Genomic DNA, 20,482 nt, shown 5'->3' with positions numbered 1-20,482 from the left:
CTTTTGACATAATATACAAGCTTATCTTCACCTTCATCCCATTCACATGTTACATTTCATCAAAATCTTCATCCATAATATCAATCTCAGGATAATCCCCAACTCTCACTTTATCTGGCCTCACAAATGAAGCATGCTTGGGTTTAGCTTTGAAGTATGGTACATCCTTGACGCTATTGATAGGAGTTATGATTGTGTTTGAAGCAGATTCATGTTGAAAAGCTAACTGCCGATGTTTTTTTGCTCGAAACTACTTACGTTCCATCATGTTTGCCAACAGGTTCATCATACTCTACACCAATAAAGAATCCCGGTTTGAGGCCTTCCACTCGTCCTACATCAGCAAAAAGGAAAGAAATCCAGTTTGCACAGGCTTCACACCAGGAACTCGAGTCAGTCATCTTACCAACAAACCTCACAACCCCTCTCTTAGCAACCCCATATTCTCCATCCACTTCACATCTACTATCCAGTGGTATCTGTGAAGCCTCATTCGCATACAAGTCATGATCTGGTGGCTTGTTCGCCTCATCAGAGTATTTGCCCATCTTGTTTTGTTTCATGAATGCTCGAACCGAATCTATAAGGAAAGTACGATTAGCAATCGATAGATGGGGTTGTATGCACGGATATTGTACCAGATCGTTTAGAATAATCTTGATCAGTAATCTCAAACTTTTCTACAGCAGAGACATCCGTGTATAGGTTTTTCGTCTTGTATGGATTCAAGTCCACGACCTAGACCCACGAAATGTAATTATATTATTAGATCATTCCCTGTCCATAGCAACTTCAATGCAAGTCGTACATCCAAGCGCATGAAATCAGCAACAGGATAAAAGCCCAACATCCGTTCATCTTCAGACAGATTGCCCATCAAGACATCCGTTTGGGAATATAAATTGATCTTCATTGTAGATGCTGGAACGCCTGTAATTGGCTCTAATCGTTCCTAGTACACGATCAAGTTAGCTCAACATGCAACATTTTAATTACACACTATATTTGAACTACCTTTAATGTGGCAATAGTGATGCCCTTATCGAATCTCCGTTCCGAGCTGACTCCCTCTGATGTCACAAAGACGGTTACGACAGATGGCATGCCTGATTGAATCATATTGGTCGCTCTTGCTTGTTAATTTTGGAAATTGTTGCAAAGTTCGAAATTTGCTAGGTATTAGATGCATACGCTTAGTGACTGGTGCAATCTACAGGAGCTAGTTACGTGTGTTATGGATCATTTGCATAGTTAGATCTATCTATACTGTTAAAATTCGAAGTTGCAAAGTCGTGACAAAATGCAAGCGTTGAAAAGTTTGAGGACGGACACTAGAACTATTAGAGACGAGAAGTTCGAGCACATTTTAGCGTCGGTACACTATGTAAATGTGAAGATCTGGTTTGTTCCGGTTCAAGCAAGCATCTTTTCCGGCAATCAAGACTAGGATTGAAAAGTAGGTACACTCCTCGACTCGAAATACGTGGTATGTTAGTATATGCAGTCTAAAAGAGGCAGATATTTGAAGAAATCATTAGATTGCTGTGTTCTGCACTGGTGCCTTAGAGAAGACATGAGCGAAATGCAGCTGAAAAGGAAGTTGCGGCTATCAAATGCTCCCCAAGGTTTTGAACCCTCTGTCGTACAATTTGTAGAACTTAAAGGGTTCTTCTCAGTCCATGGGATAAAGTATCTTAATTATTACGATGGCCGATACTAATATCACTACCTCCACGAACAGATCGTCGGACGAAGTACAAAACATACAACGTGCGATTGTGATGCTATCAAGATTTTAGGATTGTGTAATAGTGAAGGCAACACAGAAGTGTCATTTTGTTTCTGTGCATTATTCGCTAGTGCTGAAAGTTAAAACTTGGTGATTCAAGAGGAACACGGTCCAGTTTGTGGGAGGACGGATGACACCTCCAAACAGTATTCACGACACTTGATTATTGAACGAGGAGACGAGGTTGATTATTCAACAATTCGACCGCCGAAGGTTGGTGTTTTTTGCTACCCCTTGGTGTCCTTGCCTTATCTCACCTTGTATGTAAGCATTGCATCGTCTCGATAGCTTGGCTCTGGTCGGTCTTGCTTGTTTGCTTGAGATCTTGAGAATACTTCGGTCATATTCATTCTTCCTCGTCGATCAGGCTTCTGCGGCCAAGCTCACACAGTCAAATGGCGAAAAAACGGAGGGTCAAACTGAAGGATTCTCCCAAAGATATTAGAGTTGAGGTTTCTACGTATATTACTATAACAAAAACAACAAAAACGACAAACGAGAGAGGTTTCCATAGCAAAACAAAATAGTGTCCAGTAGGCGATAATCAACACCCTAGAGTGTTTTTCATTCTCTAATCTGCCTCATCTCAGTAGCAGCAGGTTCCAATCGTTCCAGTTGTTCCTTCTTGGCACCCCTCCTCTTTTGCACAACATATGCTTCTTCAGCAATGATATCTGCATCTGATGGCCTGAATGCTCGTTTCAGACTATACGTTTAATGATTGTTAGCCGTTTTTTTGTTAGTCATCACACCAAACAAAAAAAAAAAAACGTTCAAGCAGCTACTATTTTACGTACTATGTAAATCCAAGATCAGGCAACAAACACATCGTCGGCAGCAGCAACAAACACAAATAATATGCCGGTATTACATGATCCAGCTGGAAGGTGCCGACTTCAGTGTATCCGAGAGCAGTAACAACAACCATAGTCAGCGTGTTTAGTAGCATGGATACGGCGACTACAGCAGCTGTAATCCATATAAAGTGGCGCGTTTGGGTAAGGGATTTGGCGACGACGGTTATGAGGAGTGGTGTTGAGAAGAGGTAGCATTGGACCCAGTATCCGTTTGCACGGCCTTTAAAGTCGAGGTTTCCTTCCGAGTTTATAAAGTAGACGGAGCCGAATATTACTGTTTGAAAATAAAAAAGTTAGGATTTATGTAACAAACATCCGCTCTTTCGAATTCGTACCTAACGAATGCCATACAGCAGACCCAATCTCTTCCGCTACTTTATTCCAATTCCAATATAACCCACGTCGTATTTCCTTGAATAGTTCAGGATAGCTATCCAGTTTCTCTTCTGGCACGTCACGTTCAAAAATGGCAAAGACGATGGGATACAGGGATGTAAAGACGACATTGTAGAATGTGAAAAATATTTGCTCCATGACAATCTAGAAGAAGAGAAAGAAGACATTAACATCAACATTGTGAAACAAAAATTAGTAACTCAGACTAACCTGAGCACTCCACCCACTAACAAACCCAAACCACCACTGTATAGTGATAAACGCAATATTCTTATAAAAGCTGTAATAAATAAGCCCAGCAAGCCTCTCAAAGGAGTAACGACCATGTACAACCAGCAGTCGTTTCAAGAATCTAAACTCCCCAAACGCGTAATCTGCTGCCCGGACAGCTTGATTACCCTCTTTACCCATAATACCGACTCCAATATTAGCAGCTTGTATCATAGACACATCATTAGCTCCATCACCAATAGCGAGAGTAACAGTCTTTACATTCTGCTTTACGAGGTCTACTACCATAGCTTTCTGCAATGGTGCCATACGAGCACATACGACAGCAGCGCATTGTTTACCGATTTCTAAAAGTTCTAGTTCGAATTTAGCGTCATAGACAAGAGCGAGTATTTCACCCTTAATGACGAGAGCGTTACGACGTCCATCTACTTGTGACGCCATATCATTCTTGATCTTGTCCAAAGAAGCTTTCACTTCCTTTTTATTACTTCCGGAAACGATTCGGAGAACCATATCGGGTTGGATCAGACGTGACGACATTGATATATTTATAGCGGTTTCCTGTTTATCACCTGTAAGCAGCCATACTTTGATACCACATCGGAGCAAGTATTCTAAGGTTTCAGGCACGAGGTCTTGTAATTTATCTTCAATGGCCGTACATCCGAGATATATCAACTCCTTTTCGATTTTCTCACAAGCAGCAGCGATCTTTTCGGTACGTTCATTCAATGCTCGTTCTGCAGCATCATAATCAGTCTTGAATGCCGTAAATTCGCCTTCGGATATAGACTTGTATGCAACGACCAGCGTCCTAAGTCCAAAATCAGAGTAGTGATCTAGTGCTGCTTGTGCTTCATGCAACCTACTACTTGGATTGACTCGTTCATCTCGTGATAGACGTGCAAGCACCATATTATCAGCTCCTTTACAAAACAGGTAGAGCTTGTTATCTACAGGTGAGCGCACCACAACCGACATTCGTTTACGATCTGATGTGAAATCCATGAGCTGCAAGTGTTCCCACACTTCATCTTTACCAAAGACGTTGAGGACTACAGTTTGCTTGGTTCGTGAGCGTAGTATGACTTCGTCTCCTGCTAGACCCTGTAGTAATGCAGACTCATCAGGCGACTGAGCTTCATATACTAGTTCACCACTCTTGTCATCACGTTGTGGCAACACAGTATTACATAGTCCAATACACCTAGCAAACAATCCAAGTCGTGTGCGATCCTCTCCGACAACAGCTGAATCGTTCAGCGCTCGACCCATAACTCCAGGTGTATCCATCTCATGGTAATCAGTATTGCCCACATACCAATTACTCAACTTCATCAAGTTTTGAGTCAAAGTACCAGTCTTGTCGGAAAATACGTATTCTACCAGTGCTAAATCTTCGTTCAAGTTGGAATTGTTGGCCTTCATGTGTTGTAATGACCTGATTCCATCAGCATCTTCTTGTTCTACGGCCATCTTTTCGTCCCAATTCATGAAGACGACTTGAAGTAGACGGACTATTTCGATGGATACGAATAGGGAGATGGGGATTACGTAAGTGTACATGGCAAAGAAGGATATTACGATTTTCAGTGATGTCTAAAAGGATTGGGTATGTGGTGAATAATCAAACAGACGAGTCCATGGAGTTCGACTTTGTTGCTCGACCAAAGTGCAAAAGAGGAATAAGAGAACAAAGAAGAATGCAAACTCACATATGCACCAGGTGTACTACTTGGTCCCAAATACCACTCAATCGAATAGTTCAAAGGCTGTAAAATCCCAGCATCCCTCCTCGCAAGCTCCTTATAATATATAGCACTACCCCTCACAATCGAAAACACAGCCGACGTAACCAACAGGAAGAAATTGTATGCAAAGGCAGCCAATATCAGATAATTCATCTTCTTTTCCAGAGTCGACATCTTCACTTTTCCCTTGTTGAAATTCATCATGATTTTGGTGTCAACTCCTGTGTATACTACGATTCCATATGCGTATTCGGTGTTTCGGAGGGTTGCGCCACGGAATAAGAGCTGGTTTAGGGATAGTGGGTAGACTGGTGTGGATTTTTGGGATGAGCGAGAGGTGCGTGTGTTGCCTTGGATTGTTAGACGACCTTCGAATTCTCCTAGACGTTGGTTTGGTTGTTCGCATTCTATGAAACCTCGTAGCGTTCCGACCTCCTACAAGGTTAAGAGTAAAGTTGGAATGAGCAAAAAAATGCGGATCCAACACAGCAAATGCATTTAAACACCTGTTCAGATCGCAACATGGCCAATTCTGGAACCGCGCCTCTCCTTTTCAAACTTGTTTCACTGGAAAAGGGCACAAAGATGTAAGGCTTGCTGCAGTTGATTCAGTCCGCGTTTTCCTATTGCAACCCAAAAAAAGGTCAAAAGATGTGCCACATACCCATCAAGTTCAGCAGTCTGAATAAAACAAGTTCCATCTTCATGAGAACTCGATACCAAGACAGCATCAACAGGGAACTTGTGATTTTTCGTAACTACAATAATATCACCGGTATTCACATCTCTAGAATGTATTTCCATCTTCTTTCCATTTCGTATGATTGTGACGGGTGTGTTGTTTGCTGCTCTGTCTGCTCGTCCTCGGAACTGGTATTTACGTTGAGAGTAAGCAAACAAGACCAAAAAATGCTGCAATCGTTGAAAATGACTCTGTTACACATACATAATCTTCAAGGAGCTCTTTGATAGCATTCACACCCAAGACTAGTACCAATGGAAAGATTTGGGTTACAGGAGATAGAGTGTCTCCACCAGGCAAGAATACGGATATGGCAGCGAGTAGAAAGTACAGATTATAGAATCGTTTGAACTGTGAGAGTGATTATTAGTTTACAAAGAGGTAGACGTGTATGTGGCCTATCTAGAGAGGGGTGCTTCTATTTTGCCAAGAGGGCAATTCACCCTTAAACCACAAAAACACCATTTACCTGGTTGTATAGATTGAGCGGTATGAAACTGAACACGGTATACTTTGTGGTGCGTATATAATTAGTATTTTTGCGATGGACACCCTTTGGACCAGGCTGATCAGGAAAGTTTACGACCCATGGTTCTCGGTCTTCCTTTTGTATGCTAGCCGATGAGCTGTGCGGTAGGGTAGTTATATCAGGCATGGCATTGAGCGTGCCAGTTCTACCAGCTGTAAATTGAAGAGAATTGGGAGTGGTGAGTTTTCGTGTTGTGGTGTCTCGGCTAGCCTTGAGAGATGCAACAGGTTGGAGCCTGGTGATGCTCAAGATGAGAGCTTGTATGTGATCGGAGGCAGAGTCCCCATGCATCAAACGATCGAATATAAAACATTCACAAGATGCCCGATTTCAATGTCCATTTATCGCCACCACCCAATGAAAATAAAGAGATGTGATGCCGACGGTGAGATGCAGGTCGAATGCAGCACATCGCACATTGTAGGTTCGTACCTTCCGGCATTGCACTAGTGGTCGTCTTCTTTGTTTGAGCAGGCGATGGCCTCTTGATTTGCGCACTTTCGTCCACTTGGCCAGGGAGAGAGTATGAATGAGACGTGGCTGCGAACTTTTGAGGAAATAAAAATGGCTATATAAGGTCTCTCCTCTACTCCCCACTACTGGCCAACTAGTGTCGGCCAAGCTTTCTAAACCGTCAACTTCAAAGTCTGAGTTTGAATTTGGAGGAGATCTAGCTCGATGGGTGAACCTATAGAATATAAAGACCAACGAGCTCAACGGAATCTGCAGCGTATGCACTAGATCTCGAGAAGTCCAAAGTGCAACCGGATTCAGTCAATGCGAAGGGGCAGCGGGAATTATTGGAACGCTTTAAGCTTTTTAGAGATCAAACGCTAATTCGCCTTCATTAACATGTAAAATCACGTACAAATACACGATATGGTGCTCTTTCGTTTCCTTGGTGTGTTGGGGTGCATTGCATCCCGTATCCATCATTCGGTCCAACACAAAATGTCTATGATGGAGCTGCCAACTGATGTCAAAATTGCCGTTATCGGGGGCTCTGGGCTCTATGAATTGGATGGGCTCACTTTACTGGGTCAAGTCAATCCATCCACTCCTTGGGGTCATCCTTCAGGTATATATTCAGCTGCTCTGGTGCTGCTTTCATGTTTGAACGGCTTGCATCAGCACATCAGTTTGAGCTGATGCGTGTATAAGTGTACAATTATTGCATAAATCACTCGCATTCAAACTTGCTTCAGTCGCTTCTACCTCATACTCATCGACATCAAACTAATTGTACACTAACATATGTATCTAGATGCAATCACAATCGCAACCACTCCAAACGGAACCAAAATCGCCTTCCTAGCTCGTCACGGCAGAGGCCACTACCTAACTCCCACAGAAGTCCCCGTACGAGCGAACATCGCATCCCTGAAAAGAATAGGTGTAGAAGCAATCCTAGCTCTCTCTGCTGTCGGATCCCTCCGCGAGGAAATCAAACCATGTGACTTCGTACTGCCATCCGAGATAATCGATCGCACAAAGGGTATCCGCGACTCGACATATTTCGAACACGGTCTGGTAGCACATGTAGGATTTGCAGATCCATTCGATAAGGAGCTGTCGAATATAGTTGTCGCTGCTGCAAAGACATCGATCCCGGATGTCAAGATACATGTAGACAAGACGCTTATATGTATGGAGGGGCCCGCATTCAGTACACGTGCTGAATCGCACATGTATAGATCGTGGGGTGGGGACTTGATCAACATGTCTGCAATCCCTGAAGCGAAACTGGCTAGAGAAGCTGAAATCGCATATCAGATGGTGTGCATGTCTACTGACTATGATTGTTGGAAGGAGGATGAGGAGGCTGTTACGGTGGAGGCAGTCATGAAGAGGATGACGACTAACTCGGCTAATGCTAAGAAGCTGTTGTTGGCTGCTATTCCGATATTGGAAGAGGCTATAAATACTAGTGCTATAAAGAGTGTCAGTCGGTTGAAGGGAAGTATGAAGTTCGCTGTGATGACGGCGCCAGCAAAGAGGAGTCCGGAAGCGGTCGAAAAGTTGAATTATATCTTGCCTGGGTACTATTGAAGATTGTGGGATGGTATATGAATTTGTGGTAGGAATGTGTGTCGTAAGGTAGTAAGTAGGTAGATGAGAGTGTAGTGATGATGAGCTGGCAGTCTCATACAGTGTTATAGGGTATAGAGAATCAACCACAAAACTATAGATAGATCAAAAGAGACATGGCCTTGTGTATTGCTAGCTCTGCGTTGGTTTTTTGCTGCTCTACTTTCAAACTCAGACACAAATCGAGCAACCCACACAGACGCAGGGAAAGGACTTGAGCGAGCGTTAATCAAACGTTTTCTTGATTGAAATTCACATAAATTATATTCGATGTAAGCTCTCAAAACGCAATGATCTTGTATCCACAGATCCCTTCACTATGTTTGCTTTTTACTAAACCATCATCAGTCGCTTAGTATCAAATCTTCAGAATGGCAAACAGACTCAATCAGTTAAAGCAGCAGCTTGGCCAACCTATCGAGACATGGATCATAACAGGCAAGTCATCACTGGTGTGACATCAAGTGCTTGTAATTTCGAAGCTCAAAAGTCATGGATTTTTGGGAAGATCACGTAGAGCAAACCGGTACATTCTCCTTCATTTAGGTGCTGCTCGAGGATTAGGTATATGCGGTTTCCTTCGTGTCTCCAAATGTGTTGGCTCACGAATACATCTCACACACATCCTACTCCAAACACTTACACAAACATAGGCTATGAACTCGGCCGCCAAGTCCTCGAGACAAATCCCGCAGCACGAGTCATCTTCCTCGTCCAAACGATGGCGTTAGGCCAAGACGCTTCAAATTTGATTACCGAAAAGGGTGGACGAGGGGGTGTTTTGGAATGTGATGTTACTGATGAGGCGTCTATCAAAGTACGTCCTATATATCCATCTGATATCATGCTTATCACGTTATCATGCTTATCACGTTATCTCTTGCTTTTGATCTATTACCGGTAATGATTTCAGCTAACTACATTGGTCATTTTTTTCTCACAGAAAGCATGCGCCGTAATCCTCAAAACATGCGCACAAGGAATCGACGTGCTCGTAAACAATGCCGGTGGCTTTTACGGCGCCTCTGGAATGTCGCTACGTGTTAAACCCGACGATCTCATCAAGACGTTCAGACTCAATACTGTTGCGCCCATGCTGTTTATTCAGTTGTTGCATCCATTGTTGGTTAAAGGGCAGACGAAGAAGATTATCAACATGTCGTCAAAGTATGTATTGTATGGCTCCTGATGAAGTGGGGGTATTGAGAGACGCGAAGCTGACCCTTTTTTTTTGGTGTAGTTTGTCGTCATTAACGGACAACAAGAATGGTGGTGCATTGTCGTATCGCACGACAAAGACGGCACAGAATCAGATAACGGTGACTTTTGCGAGGGAGTTGTCTAAGGCTGGGTTTGCTGTGATAGCAATGCATCCTGGTATGTGTCGACGTGCATTAAGTGATCTTTTTTCCCCGTCTTGGTACTGTTTCAATAGTTGACCCGATGATTATCTTACCTTTTTCTCCTCGATTCGGTAGGCGTTGTCGACACGAAATTTAATCAAGTAGGTGACGAGATTGGTGTTTTGCTGTTGTTGGTCTTGTGATTTCCAACAGAGCCGCTTCAACAAACCGTTTTCTAAACAACCACTCTTCACAACAGGACAATCGAGGGGGAGGTCCAGCACCACCACTCAAAGCTCCCGAATCTGTCGCTGGAATGCTACAAGTCATTCGCAAGCTTACCAAAGAACAGAATGGCAAATTTTTGGACTATACGGGTAAAGAGATGAGCTGGTAAAGAATGATTTATTTGTAAGGATTTTATACTACGTAAATAATAGTATTTGATGAACGGGTGGGTATACGTGCCTGTGACGTGTCCGACGAGGACTTGGCGCAAGCTCGAGGTGTAAAAGCATGGATGTAAGCGTATTCACAGGTATTGTACGCGTGAATCACGTGAAAGTCGTCTTTAGAGCCTCGGTTCAGATGTGGTTTGATGTTTAAGGGTCGTGGTATTCGGATCAGCTTTTTGTGAAAGACAGCAATTCAGCAGAGAGAGACATCAAGGAAGAAATAAGAGAGACCTGCCGTGTAGGATTGTAGCTCGGCGCACCGTCATCGTACGTATACACTGACTATGGAGGAAGAGTTGACGTCGAATAAGTTCGAACGCTAAAAACAAGTGACATTCGAAATCTAAGGAATTCGCTCTTCCCCAATAGACATATAATATAATACGAAAGGCGAAGATGGCACCAAAGAAACCAACCAATCCACCATCAAAACCCTCCCCCCCAAAAACACTCACATCGCTACCACCCGACCTTATAGTCCGCATCTTCACATACGTGCCAGTCCCAGACCTTGCAAAAGTAGCTCGTACATCTCGACGCCTCAAAATAATCGCATACGCTGATGGCGTCTATGAGCCGAAACTACGATACTTGGGGATACCCGCTCCAGCAAACTCGGACGAAAACTTGCATGCCAGTGAAACCGATTCACATATATCTGTTAAATTGAAGCAGCTGCCGGGTGGACATATGCTTGCTAGTGGAGCTGCATATCTGGAGACGGGGACGCTGTGGGGTGGGTTTGATCCTACGCCGCCTGGGAGTGGGAGGAATAGTGTTGGGGGCGTGAATCCGATGGCGCCTGGTGTTGCTGTTCAGGATGTGGAGCCTAGTTTAATCAGTCAGGTATGGGATTTGAGTGTGGTGAAAGTGCTGTGTTTGACCTTGACGGACATTCGTTCTCATGGCTGGTGTCTTTTTCTCGTCGCACACAGGACACTCTCGACCCATTCGCACCACAAACACAACCAAACATATATCAACAGCTCAATTCAAATGGCATGCTTGCACCACCCAAGAAATCAACACTGACGATAGGTGCTGGTGGTTTACGTGGCGCCGTAGTATCAGGATCCGTCTCAAACAGCAGCATAGGTATCGCATCAACGCGAAGTCCCTCCGGAAAAGTAGTTCGACAAAGCAGCGGTCTCCCTCAACGTGCCGCTCGAGATGCCTTCAAACGTATATACGCAGAACTATCGCCATATTACGTCGATTTCCGTAAACGGGGTAAAGATTCACGAGTATTTCGAGATTTCAAAGACCTGATTGAAATAGCAACAGTATTACGCCGCTTGAAACTATTCGGAAATGCTAAATTCATTACAGATTACGAAGATATTAATTTCGCTCTGGATACGACGATGGAATGGTTCGAGTCTATGATACTGGCACAGTTTGACAGAGCATATGATAAAGAAGATATTGAAGAGATGAGGAGGAATGCTGTTGCTGCGTATCAGTTGAATGGTGGAGCAGCATGTGTACAGTTATTTATCTCTAAAAACCCGATATTCTTTGATCATACCTTCAACCCATCGCTCGTCGCAACAAAGCTACCACCACCGACAAGCAGCGATGATCACCGTGGATATGCCCTCGCAGACGACTTTGCTAAATTCATGGACCACATGCTCACAAACTGTCGTAAACAGGCAACCATAGTGTTCCAGGTATTCCTGCCAGACATGCATGCAATGACGCTATTCGTAAACAAGGTCTTTGAAGACTCGATTGCTGAATATCTGTCTGCTGTGCTTGAAGCTGCCCGTACTGGAGGAGACATGACTGTGTATCTGCATACGTTGGCAACTGCTGTGTATTGCTGTACCCAGTTCCTGGATTTTATTAGCAGTGTGCCGAATGTGCCTGTTGAGGCTGATCGTGTCGCGGTTGCTATCACGGGTGTGTTTAGGCCGTATACGGATGCGTATTTGATGCAGGAGTTGGATCATATGCAGAGGGTTTTCGCTGCAGAGTTGAGCAAATTCAATAAGAGGGTGAGTTGGAAAGAGGTTTTTGAACAAGCTATCATCCACTTTTCGGTTTGAGTTTTGTTTTGGCTCTCAAACATCTTCTGATAATTTTCATCTTAGAAACGTAACAGTGGAGAAGTCCTAAACACTCCACCCCAACAACGCAAAAACCGACGCTTCCAAGGTGACGAACGAGAAAAACATAAACGTCAAGTCCTCTCCACGGTCCGTACCGTCCTCTTTGCTCCAATCGCCCTAGGCAAAACCCTCACACTCACCGGCAACAATCGAGTCAAACCACAAGAACAGGGTCTCCTTGGCGACGACGATGAAATATCGTCTCCCATAGAAGATACTATGAAACTGCCATTCTCGTCAAAGGAAGCAGCTACATATGATCTAGATGATGATAGTTTGAATGCGTTGATTTCGTTGGAGTTGTGTTTGAATCTGATGCATACGAATAAGGAGGCGCTTGGAAGGTGTCTTGTTATTACGAATGCGTGTATGAAGGATAAGATGTGAGTTTGTATGGAGATGGAAATCATTTTATGTTTGATTGTGCTATGAGGTTGTTTTTCTCACTTGGTATCGTCTCGCTTAGGATCAAGAATGTAGAAAAGATATTCTGTTCCTTGATAGATATTGTTAGTGAGAAACATTTACGACCTGCACTTGACAAGTATGTCGTTCATAACTTTCACTTTGCTTTGTTTTGGGGCAAGACTCACCGAATACTTGGATTTTTTAGTGCTGTATCACGATTAGGCATGCCACTAGGCTCAACGGGTGATTTGGCAGCTCCAGTAGAAGACAATATGGACTCCATTCAATTCTTTGAGTTGATTCATATCGCTGATTTGGTACAGCAGATGATTGATGTGTACTATCAGGAAGATGTGGTACGTTTGTAGTATTACCAACCTCTTTATTTGGCTTGCATCGAATCAACGCTACCATGGCAAAAAATAGCTTACATAACAAGCAATAATTTTCTTTTAGAAACCATGGATTGACGAATCCGATTTTCTATCCGACGTAGCAGTAGACAAGAAAACATTCGAACGACTCCTTGACGACAAAGTAGCTCAAGGAATGGATAAAGCTATACAAATCCTGGTCGCACAAGTTGAAGCCATCCTTGTTGGAGAACAGAAGCCGAAGGATTTCAATCCGACTGATAAAGCTGCTGTTATTGATGTTAAGGAAACCGTTGCTTGTGGAAAGGTGTTGGCTTGTCTTGTCACGAACTTGAAGCAGTTGTCTGCTGTTACGGATAAGAATACGTTGGAGGTGTTTTATGGGGAGATTGGGATTAGGTTGTTTAAGTGAGTGTTTTGTGTGATTTTCTGTTACTTTGCCGGGTGTATGGCAAAGAATTGGATTTGGAGTTAAAGAATTTCGACCATTTCCGCTACAGAACGGTGTGTTTTTTGGTGCTAACATAGTACTCTACAATTTTAGTGTGCTCATCAAGAACATCAAGAGGCAGCAGATCAGTCAGACCGGCGCAATGCAGCTCATTTTGTAAGTGTCGTTGGACATACGTAGTTGTTTCTGTGTTGTTTTCTGCTATCGCCACAAACCAACCAAAATTTCCCGTTTATTAGTGATTTGAACAAATACTACAGCTGGGCATCATCACTACACGTCCCACACGTCACCAAGCTCTTCGTCGTACTCAAAGAAGTTGGAAATCTCTTCTTGGCAGAAGGTGGACAAGACTTGAAAACTCTCATACATGATCAACACGTATATGGATCTGCGCTCAAGATTGAAGAGATTTATGAGCTTTTGCAAAGTCGAACGGACTATAAAAAGATTCAAAAGTATGTTGAGAGTAAGGAGTGTTGTATTCAGTGAAGACACGGAGGAGGGAGAGGTGGTTGTACAAATAAGGGAAAGAAGGAGGCATTTGTATATTTTGCATTGTTGAAGCAGCAATAATATTATTAACTTGCGGAAACCACATGAGTTGCTTCGTTTTGCTGTGTGGTGTTTGCTCGGTTGCTGAGAACCTTTTTCGCCTCACAACAGGAAGGAAGGACTACGTAAGCACAGTCATGTTTTATCTGAATCTCTTGTCTAATCAAAGGCCTTAGACCAGTTTGCCATACAGGAACATGCGGACACACACAACGCTGGTTTTTTTTTGTAGAAGCCTATGCTAAGTTCGTTGGCCAAACTCTGAATAACTCTGAATACGTATTTGATTTCTTTAGGATGAGAATATGACGTGTTTACTTCCATGGGGACAAGACACGACGATACTGCAACATAAACCAAGTCGCATTCTACTCGAATCAAGATCATCAGCTTCATCACCGGACCTTGTCACCAACCAAAAAAAGTACATTCGTCACCAGGCTGTCATCATCCACAAGGACGTCCAAAGTGGTTGCCTACAGACGTTGTGAAGTAGAAGAGTACTGCCATCAAGCACCTGCACACAAGTCAATGCAATGAGTAAGGAGGACGGATGAATGAAGTCGTAAGTTTAAAGGTTGAAAGATCAAGATATCTTCCGCTTGGAGTATGTCCTTTTTCGGCCTTTGGGGCTTGAGAATTGCATACTACTCCTCTTTTGCAAGTACTTGAACCTCGAGGCTTTTCACCTTTCTAAGAGTGCCATGTCTAGTTTCAATTAGTGATCGAACAAGTGTTATAGCTGGCCATCATCACCACACGTCCGTCAACTCCTTCTCACTCAAAGAAACTGGCAATCTTTTCTTAGCAGAAGGTAGACAAGACTTGTAGCCTCTCATACTTGATCAGCCTGTGTATGGATCTGCATTATAGACTGAAAAGACACCTGAATCGCTGCGGAGTCGAACCGACTTTACCTTCATTCAATGGGCTGTTGGGGACTGCAAACGAGGACCTGTACGGAAATCTTTCAAATACATCAGGTTTTTAGCAAATTGGACAATCCAAGATTTACTAATGCTGCTTTGAGAGCATTGTGCTTGGTAGCTTAAGGCATCCGACAATTTTCTATATAGCCTTTTTTCACCATTAGAGCAACCAACCCGCCGGGCCTGCGATCACTAGCAACTCGTAGACAAAAATTGTCTATAAATACATATCGATCGTGAATTTGTGCCTCACACGCGATTGCCGTTGCTTCAAGCTACGTGAGGTCATACTGCGTCCCAATCAAAGAAAAAGAAACCCATGTCAAGTCTTTCGGAGAAAGCAGCGCGCGCCTCAAGCATCGCACTCAAGCAAAAAATATAGGGAAAGTCAAGGAAGCCCATAAGGTAACTGCAAAGTGATTTTGTGTTCATCAGAGTTCGTGTTTTCACGTTTTACATTGCAAACAGAAACAATGGTGCCTCGTCCAGTTTCAGCAAAACCAAGGAAGGAGGCTCCTCAAGAAGGTATGATTAAACTTAATCACGATGCAGTCAGAGTCCGTATAGTTCTGAACAATCTTCTTGTTACCTAGAAGACGACGATTATCAGGCAGCTCCACGCCGTGCTGTTTCTTCATCAATGGCTGCAGCTCGACGACGCGCATCAGCTGATGACGAGACTGAGAAGCCATCACCTCGACGTGTCGCCAAATCATCTGTAGCTACTTCGAGAGACAACTCACCTAGTCGTAAATCAAAGGCATCAAATGACGATGATGGTAACGGAGTTGGAGTTTTTTGCTGGCACAAATGATTGATGATGCTAAATATTTTATGTTATAGAAGGAGAACGTGGTCTCTTTTCTGGGGTAGAAAAATTCTTCCACGGTGACAAGAAACGAGATACTGCGGCATCACCTACCAAATCTGCGTCTTCGGCCTCTTCCTCTCCATCAAAATCATCAACATCAGCTTCGTCATCAACGAAGGTCTCACCTACGAGAGATGGAGCTGGACCAGATTACGGATTGTCATCACCACCAGACTCAGTAAAATCGAAGACTTCCAAAGTCGCAGCGGCAGATGCTGCCAAATGGAAGAGCTCCACCATCAAGGCACCCGTACAGGTCAATGCATTGATTAAGGAAACAGATGAGGTGGTAACTGTTAAAGCTTCAAAAGCTAAAGTGACTGTTTCGGAGGGTGTTTTGCCTGGTGGCATTAATGTGAGGGTTTATGCTGCTCCTCTTTCGCAATTGCTAGAACCGCTGACCGAAGATTTAGGTAATTGGAATGTTGTGTTGAACACGGATTTTTTGTGCCTCACAACTTGTTTTTGTGTAGTCGCATCAGAAGTATTCGTCAATGACGAATCTTTGGGAATGGTGGAAGATGTTAAAGGAGACGTTCAAGTGCAAGTACATCCTGTCGCCGGGGAATGTGACAAATTTTCTGTGTCTCTTGCTTTGGTAAGATTATCTTGCTCGCAATCTAGATTTTTGGTGCTAACATACCTCAACTTCTTGAAGGCTGATCCTCGACCAGCTAAAAAAGGAGCCAAATCAGCACCAGCTCCTACCAACAGTACCAGCAACAAAAATTCGATGTTGCTAAAAGCTGGTCCCCTTTCTCGACGTGAGTGTAGAGACGATGTATCATGGTGCAGCAAAATATCTCTGTGCTTGACACTTTCCAATTAGTGAATGATGACGACCACCAAATCGAAGACGATGACGTTCCACCTCCTCGTTACAACGATAAAAAGAAATCTGCCTCTGCTCCAATTTCACCTTCCAAATCACCCAAGAAGCCTACCAAACAGGACGACGATGAGGATTATGAGCTCATTGATGAAGTACCAGCTATGAAATCACCAGCTCGTAAATCGTCTCCTGCCAAGAAACTGGTTTACGACGATGAATCTGATGCATCCTCCAAGCCTACTCCTTCTCGTCGTCCAACCGACAAGAAACAGACAAAGAAACCAGTTCAATATAACGACGAAGAAGAAGAGGAAGCGCCTGCTCCAAAATCTAAACGAGCATCACCTAAGTACCAACCAGAAGAAGAAGATGAGGAAGAAGCACCTGCACCAGCGCGTAAATCTTCTTCTCGAAAATCCAACGTCTCTGATGAACGTCCAATTCGTTCAACTAGTAAATCATCGTCTCGATACCAAGAGTCTGAACAAGACGATGATACTAATTCTACTCAATTGGGCGGCTTTAATGACAATGAAGATGACGATTTCAGTCCTCAAGGAATCAACGGTCACGATCAATACGACGAAGAAGATCAAAACAACATCAGTGAAGAGGGCGGAGAATTCGACGAGGACGATGAAGAGGGCACTCGTGACCTCAATGGTGTAAAGCCCAAATCAGCCTTCCGAACTGCTCGTCGTTTCGCAGCTAACCGTCCTTGGGCAGGTGCCATCGTGGCTCCTTCAAATGCTTCAGAAGCCGGAGACGCCGAAACTCACACCGAAGACGGCAACCCAGCTGAAACTCTCGTCCTAGAACACATTCACGGATACCGTATGCGAGACTGCTCAAACAACTTGTTTTACGTTGACAATGACACTATTGTTTTCAATGCCGGCTGTGTTGGTGTTGTACACGACTTGGCCAAAAACAAGCAACGATTCTTTATGAACAAGCATAAAGATGATGTTGTGTCTCTTGCTCTACACCCAAGTGGTAAATGGGTTGCTACTGGTGATATCGTTACTCGTGATGATGGGTGTTACATCTATGTTTGGGATCCACGTAATCCTGAAGATGGCAAATCTGTGGCTATTCGGGTCGGTGAGAAGAAGTTGGCAAAGGGTGTTGCCGATACTGAGTTTTCGCCCGATGGTAAATGGTTGACAGCTGTTGGCATGGATGCTGAACATACGGTAAGTGTGATTTAACGGCTTCACTCGGGTTATTTTGTTTGGGTTTGCTATGCCTAACAATCTGACATAAATCCTCCAACAGGTTTACCTCTATGACTGGCAGAAGAGTACCAAACCTATATGCAAGGCGCCAGGTCATAGTGATGCGGTAAGATGAAAAGCAATACCGGGGCAATATGCCATAGTGATAGCGACGCACTCGTTTCTTTTGCATCTGAAATTGCCCAAGAATCAGGTATCTAACAATTTCCTTCTTTTTTCAGATCTTTGGAGTTACATTTAACCCACAAGCCCCCAACGAATTCGTTACATACGGTGTCAAGCACGTCAAATACTGGTCCTTCAACGCTTCCAAAGCTACATTGGATGGTGCCCGAGGCTTGTTCGGTTCACGAAAAGTTCAATCAGTACTCTGCTGTACCTTCCTACCAAATGGAACCTACGTTACCGGCTCCCATGGTGGTGAACTATTGATTTGGAACAAGAACACTGTCTTGAACGTTATCGAAGGTGCTCATCGCGGCCCTGTGTTCTCCATTACAAGTATGCCAGATGGAAACAGTGTGGTTACTGGTGGTAAAGACGCTCGCATCGTACTGCGAGACTCCAAATTGCGAGAAATTGCCAATGTTGAAGTGGAATCTGGAATTCGTAGTTTGTGCTTCAATGCTGATGGGTCTCGATTGTTGGCTGGGTTGGAAGATTCAGTTATTCTTGAAATTGAAGGATTGAGTAAAGGTGGTAAAGCTAAGGTTGAGAAGATTATTGAAGCCCACTCTGCCGCCAAGTGTGTTTCGCAAAAGTTCTGTTTTGAGGGGGAAAAACAATCAAACTTACCGATAATGTCACATAGGATGGAAGAGTTATGGGGAGCTGATGTGAATCCTAAGAAGGACTCGGAGTATGTCACTGTTGGTGATGATTCCAAGGTCATCAAGTGGGATGCCAAGCAACGCAAGATGGTAAGATTCAACCGATTAATCTGCATCAGGTAGCAATGTTTTAAGCAGTTGAAAAATCTTGTTAGACCGCTATTACTGATCTACCTGGCAAACTTCGAGCTGTATCATACAGTCCTGATGGATCCATTCTCGCTATTGGAAATACTGATGGCGATGTAAGTTTGAACGACATTACAAACATGTACAACTTTACTGAGTCCTCGTGTTGTTTTAGCTCTTCATCTTACACGGCGAAGACCTCTCGCAAGCATGGTCTCAAAAACGCCCAACACGCAAAGACGTCTCTTCGAAAGAACACGCCGTCCAAGTAATGCGATTCTCACCATCCGGTCAATACCTGGCGGTCGGAACCCACGACGATTTGGTTGACATTTACGATGTTCGAAACCGCATGCAGCGTGTTGCTAGCTGCAAGGGACATTCCAGTTTCATTACCCATTTGGATTGGAGTGCTGATTCCAAGTTTATTCAGACAAACAGTGGAGATTATGAGTTGTTGTACTGTAAGTATTCCAATATTGTTGTTTTTGTTTGCTTCTGCTATGCAAGTTTCTAAAAACGTGAATGTTTCTAGGGTCTATTCCATCAGGAAAGCAAATCACATCCGCCTCGTCAATGAAGGATGTTCAATGGAATACCTTCTCTTGTGTTTTGGGATGGCCTGTACAAGGAATCTGGGAAAAGGGGATGGAAGGAAACGATATCAATGCTGTTGATCGAAACCCACAACACACATGCTGTGCTTCTGGTGATGATAACTCGTATGTCAAGCTCCATCACTGGCCTTGTAATCAAGAAGGGGTAAGGGTTTTGAAGAAGGAAAAAAGCGAGCGAGCAATTATGAATCCTATCGTGCATCTTGCGACTACCTGCTGATACGCCTTTTTCCATAGGCTCCAAGCCGAGGTTACTTGGCTCATTGCTCGCATGTCACGAACGTTGCTTTTACTGCTAAGGGATCTAGGTTAATCACCACAGGTGGTATGGATGGTTGCGTAATGCAAGTAAGTATTTATCCGGAGGATGTTGTCTTTTGCATTTCCAACCTGACCATCTATTTGTTCGTCATGTTTTAGTGGATTGTACAGCAGGAATAGAAAAGCAAGTTAAAGTTAGTACCACAAGTTAAGAGTACAAGTTAGTGATGTGTGTAAATAGATAGCCATAGTCAGTTTTTTTGATATATAGACAGATTTACTAGAAAAAATGAAAGCAAGTTACAAAAAATATGTACAAAACTGGTCTGTCTCTATGTTCTATGATTGCTCTTGTTTTATGATGAACCGTCTAGCTTTACATAATTCAAGGGTAGCATCCCTGATTTTCCCGTTCTTCTGTTCGTTCCTTGCCCCCTGAGCCAAGATGGAGAGGTATTTTATAAGTGACCATTCAAAGTATCAAAATTTACGATCGAAACCAAAAAAAGCTGCTAATCTGTATTGGAATAGCTTACCATCCATCTTGAAACACAGCTGTAATAGCAATCTCATCCCCCGGCAATATATCAATCTCATCTTGATGCTCAGCAGCATATTCAGCAACACCAGCCACAACCACACAAGGACCAGCCGGTGCCTTCCCTTTCTCAGCAGCAGTAGGCTTGACC

The 20,482-nt window shown here is 43.6% G+C and overlaps 5 protein-coding genes across 5 annotated transcripts; 3 read left to right on the top strand and 2 right to left on the bottom strand.

Annotated features, from left to right (window-relative positions):
- Window positions 1–49: 49 nt before the first annotated feature.
- Window positions 50–1,104, bottom strand: SmJEL517_g05074 (uncharacterized protein; the record flags this gene model as incomplete). Its single annotated transcript, XM_031171002.1, has 6 exons — window positions 50–173; window positions 259–334; window positions 407–580; window positions 639–738; window positions 809–952; window positions 1,015–1,104. The coding sequence occupies 6 exons, from the start codon at window positions 1,102–1,104 to the stop codon at window positions 50–52; spliced, it is 708 nt and encodes a 235-aa protein (XP_031023025.1).
- Window positions 1,105–2,353: 1,249 nt separating this feature from the next.
- Window positions 2,354–6,589, bottom strand: SmJEL517_g05073 (uncharacterized protein; the record flags this gene model as incomplete). The annotated part of the gene is made up of 9 exons (XM_031171001.1): window positions 2,354–2,495; window positions 2,587–2,920; window positions 2,982–3,186; window positions 3,253–4,875; window positions 4,992–5,462; window positions 5,534–5,594; window positions 5,692–5,897; window positions 5,974–6,120; window positions 6,239–6,589. 9 exons carry the CDS (start codon window positions 6,587–6,589, stop codon window positions 2,354–2,356), a joined length of 3,540 nt encoding a protein of 1,179 aa, XP_031023022.1.
- Window positions 6,590–7,249: 660 nt separating this feature from the next.
- On the top strand, window positions 7,250–8,347 carry SmJEL517_g05072 (uncharacterized protein; the record flags this gene model as incomplete). The annotated part of the gene is made up of 2 exons (XM_031171000.1): window positions 7,250–7,376; window positions 7,563–8,347. The coding sequence occupies 2 exons, from the start codon at window positions 7,250–7,252 to the stop codon at window positions 8,345–8,347; spliced, it is 912 nt and encodes a 303-aa protein (XP_031023023.1).
- Window positions 8,348–10,580: 2,233 nt separating this feature from the next.
- Window positions 10,581–14,023, top strand: SmJEL517_g05071 (uncharacterized protein; the record flags this gene model as incomplete). Its single annotated transcript, XM_031170999.1, has 8 exons — window positions 10,581–11,030; window positions 11,120–12,184; window positions 12,281–12,681; window positions 12,765–12,842; window positions 12,912–13,062; window positions 13,163–13,488; window positions 13,625–13,687; window positions 13,771–14,023. 8 exons carry the CDS (start codon window positions 10,581–10,583, stop codon window positions 14,021–14,023), a joined length of 2,787 nt encoding a protein of 928 aa, XP_031023020.1.
- A 1,465-nt stretch (window positions 14,024–15,488) lies between these two features.
- SmJEL517_g05070 (uncharacterized protein) lies at window positions 15,489–19,973 on the top strand (the record flags this gene model as incomplete). Its single annotated transcript, XM_031170998.1, has 14 exons — window positions 15,489–15,540; window positions 15,609–15,794; window positions 15,859–16,299; window positions 16,360–16,484; window positions 16,545–16,650; window positions 16,716–17,914; window positions 17,997–18,062; window positions 18,178–18,701; window positions 18,768–18,876; window positions 18,942–19,031; window positions 19,091–19,379; window positions 19,451–19,677; window positions 19,770–19,880; window positions 19,953–19,973. 14 exons carry the CDS (start codon window positions 15,489–15,491, stop codon window positions 19,971–19,973), a joined length of 3,546 nt encoding a protein of 1,181 aa, XP_031023021.1.
- Between the last annotated feature and the right edge of the window lie 509 nt (window positions 19,974–20,482).

This window comes from Synchytrium microbalum, assembly GCF_006535985.1.
Source record: "Synchytrium microbalum strain JEL517 chromosome Unknown SmJEL517_scf0041, whole genome shotgun sequence".
Lineage (NCBI taxonomy): Eukaryota > Fungi > Chytridiomycota > Chytridiomycetes > Synchytriales > Synchytriaceae > Synchytrium > Synchytrium microbalum.
This window is presented reverse-complemented; position numbering and strand designations above follow the sequence as displayed.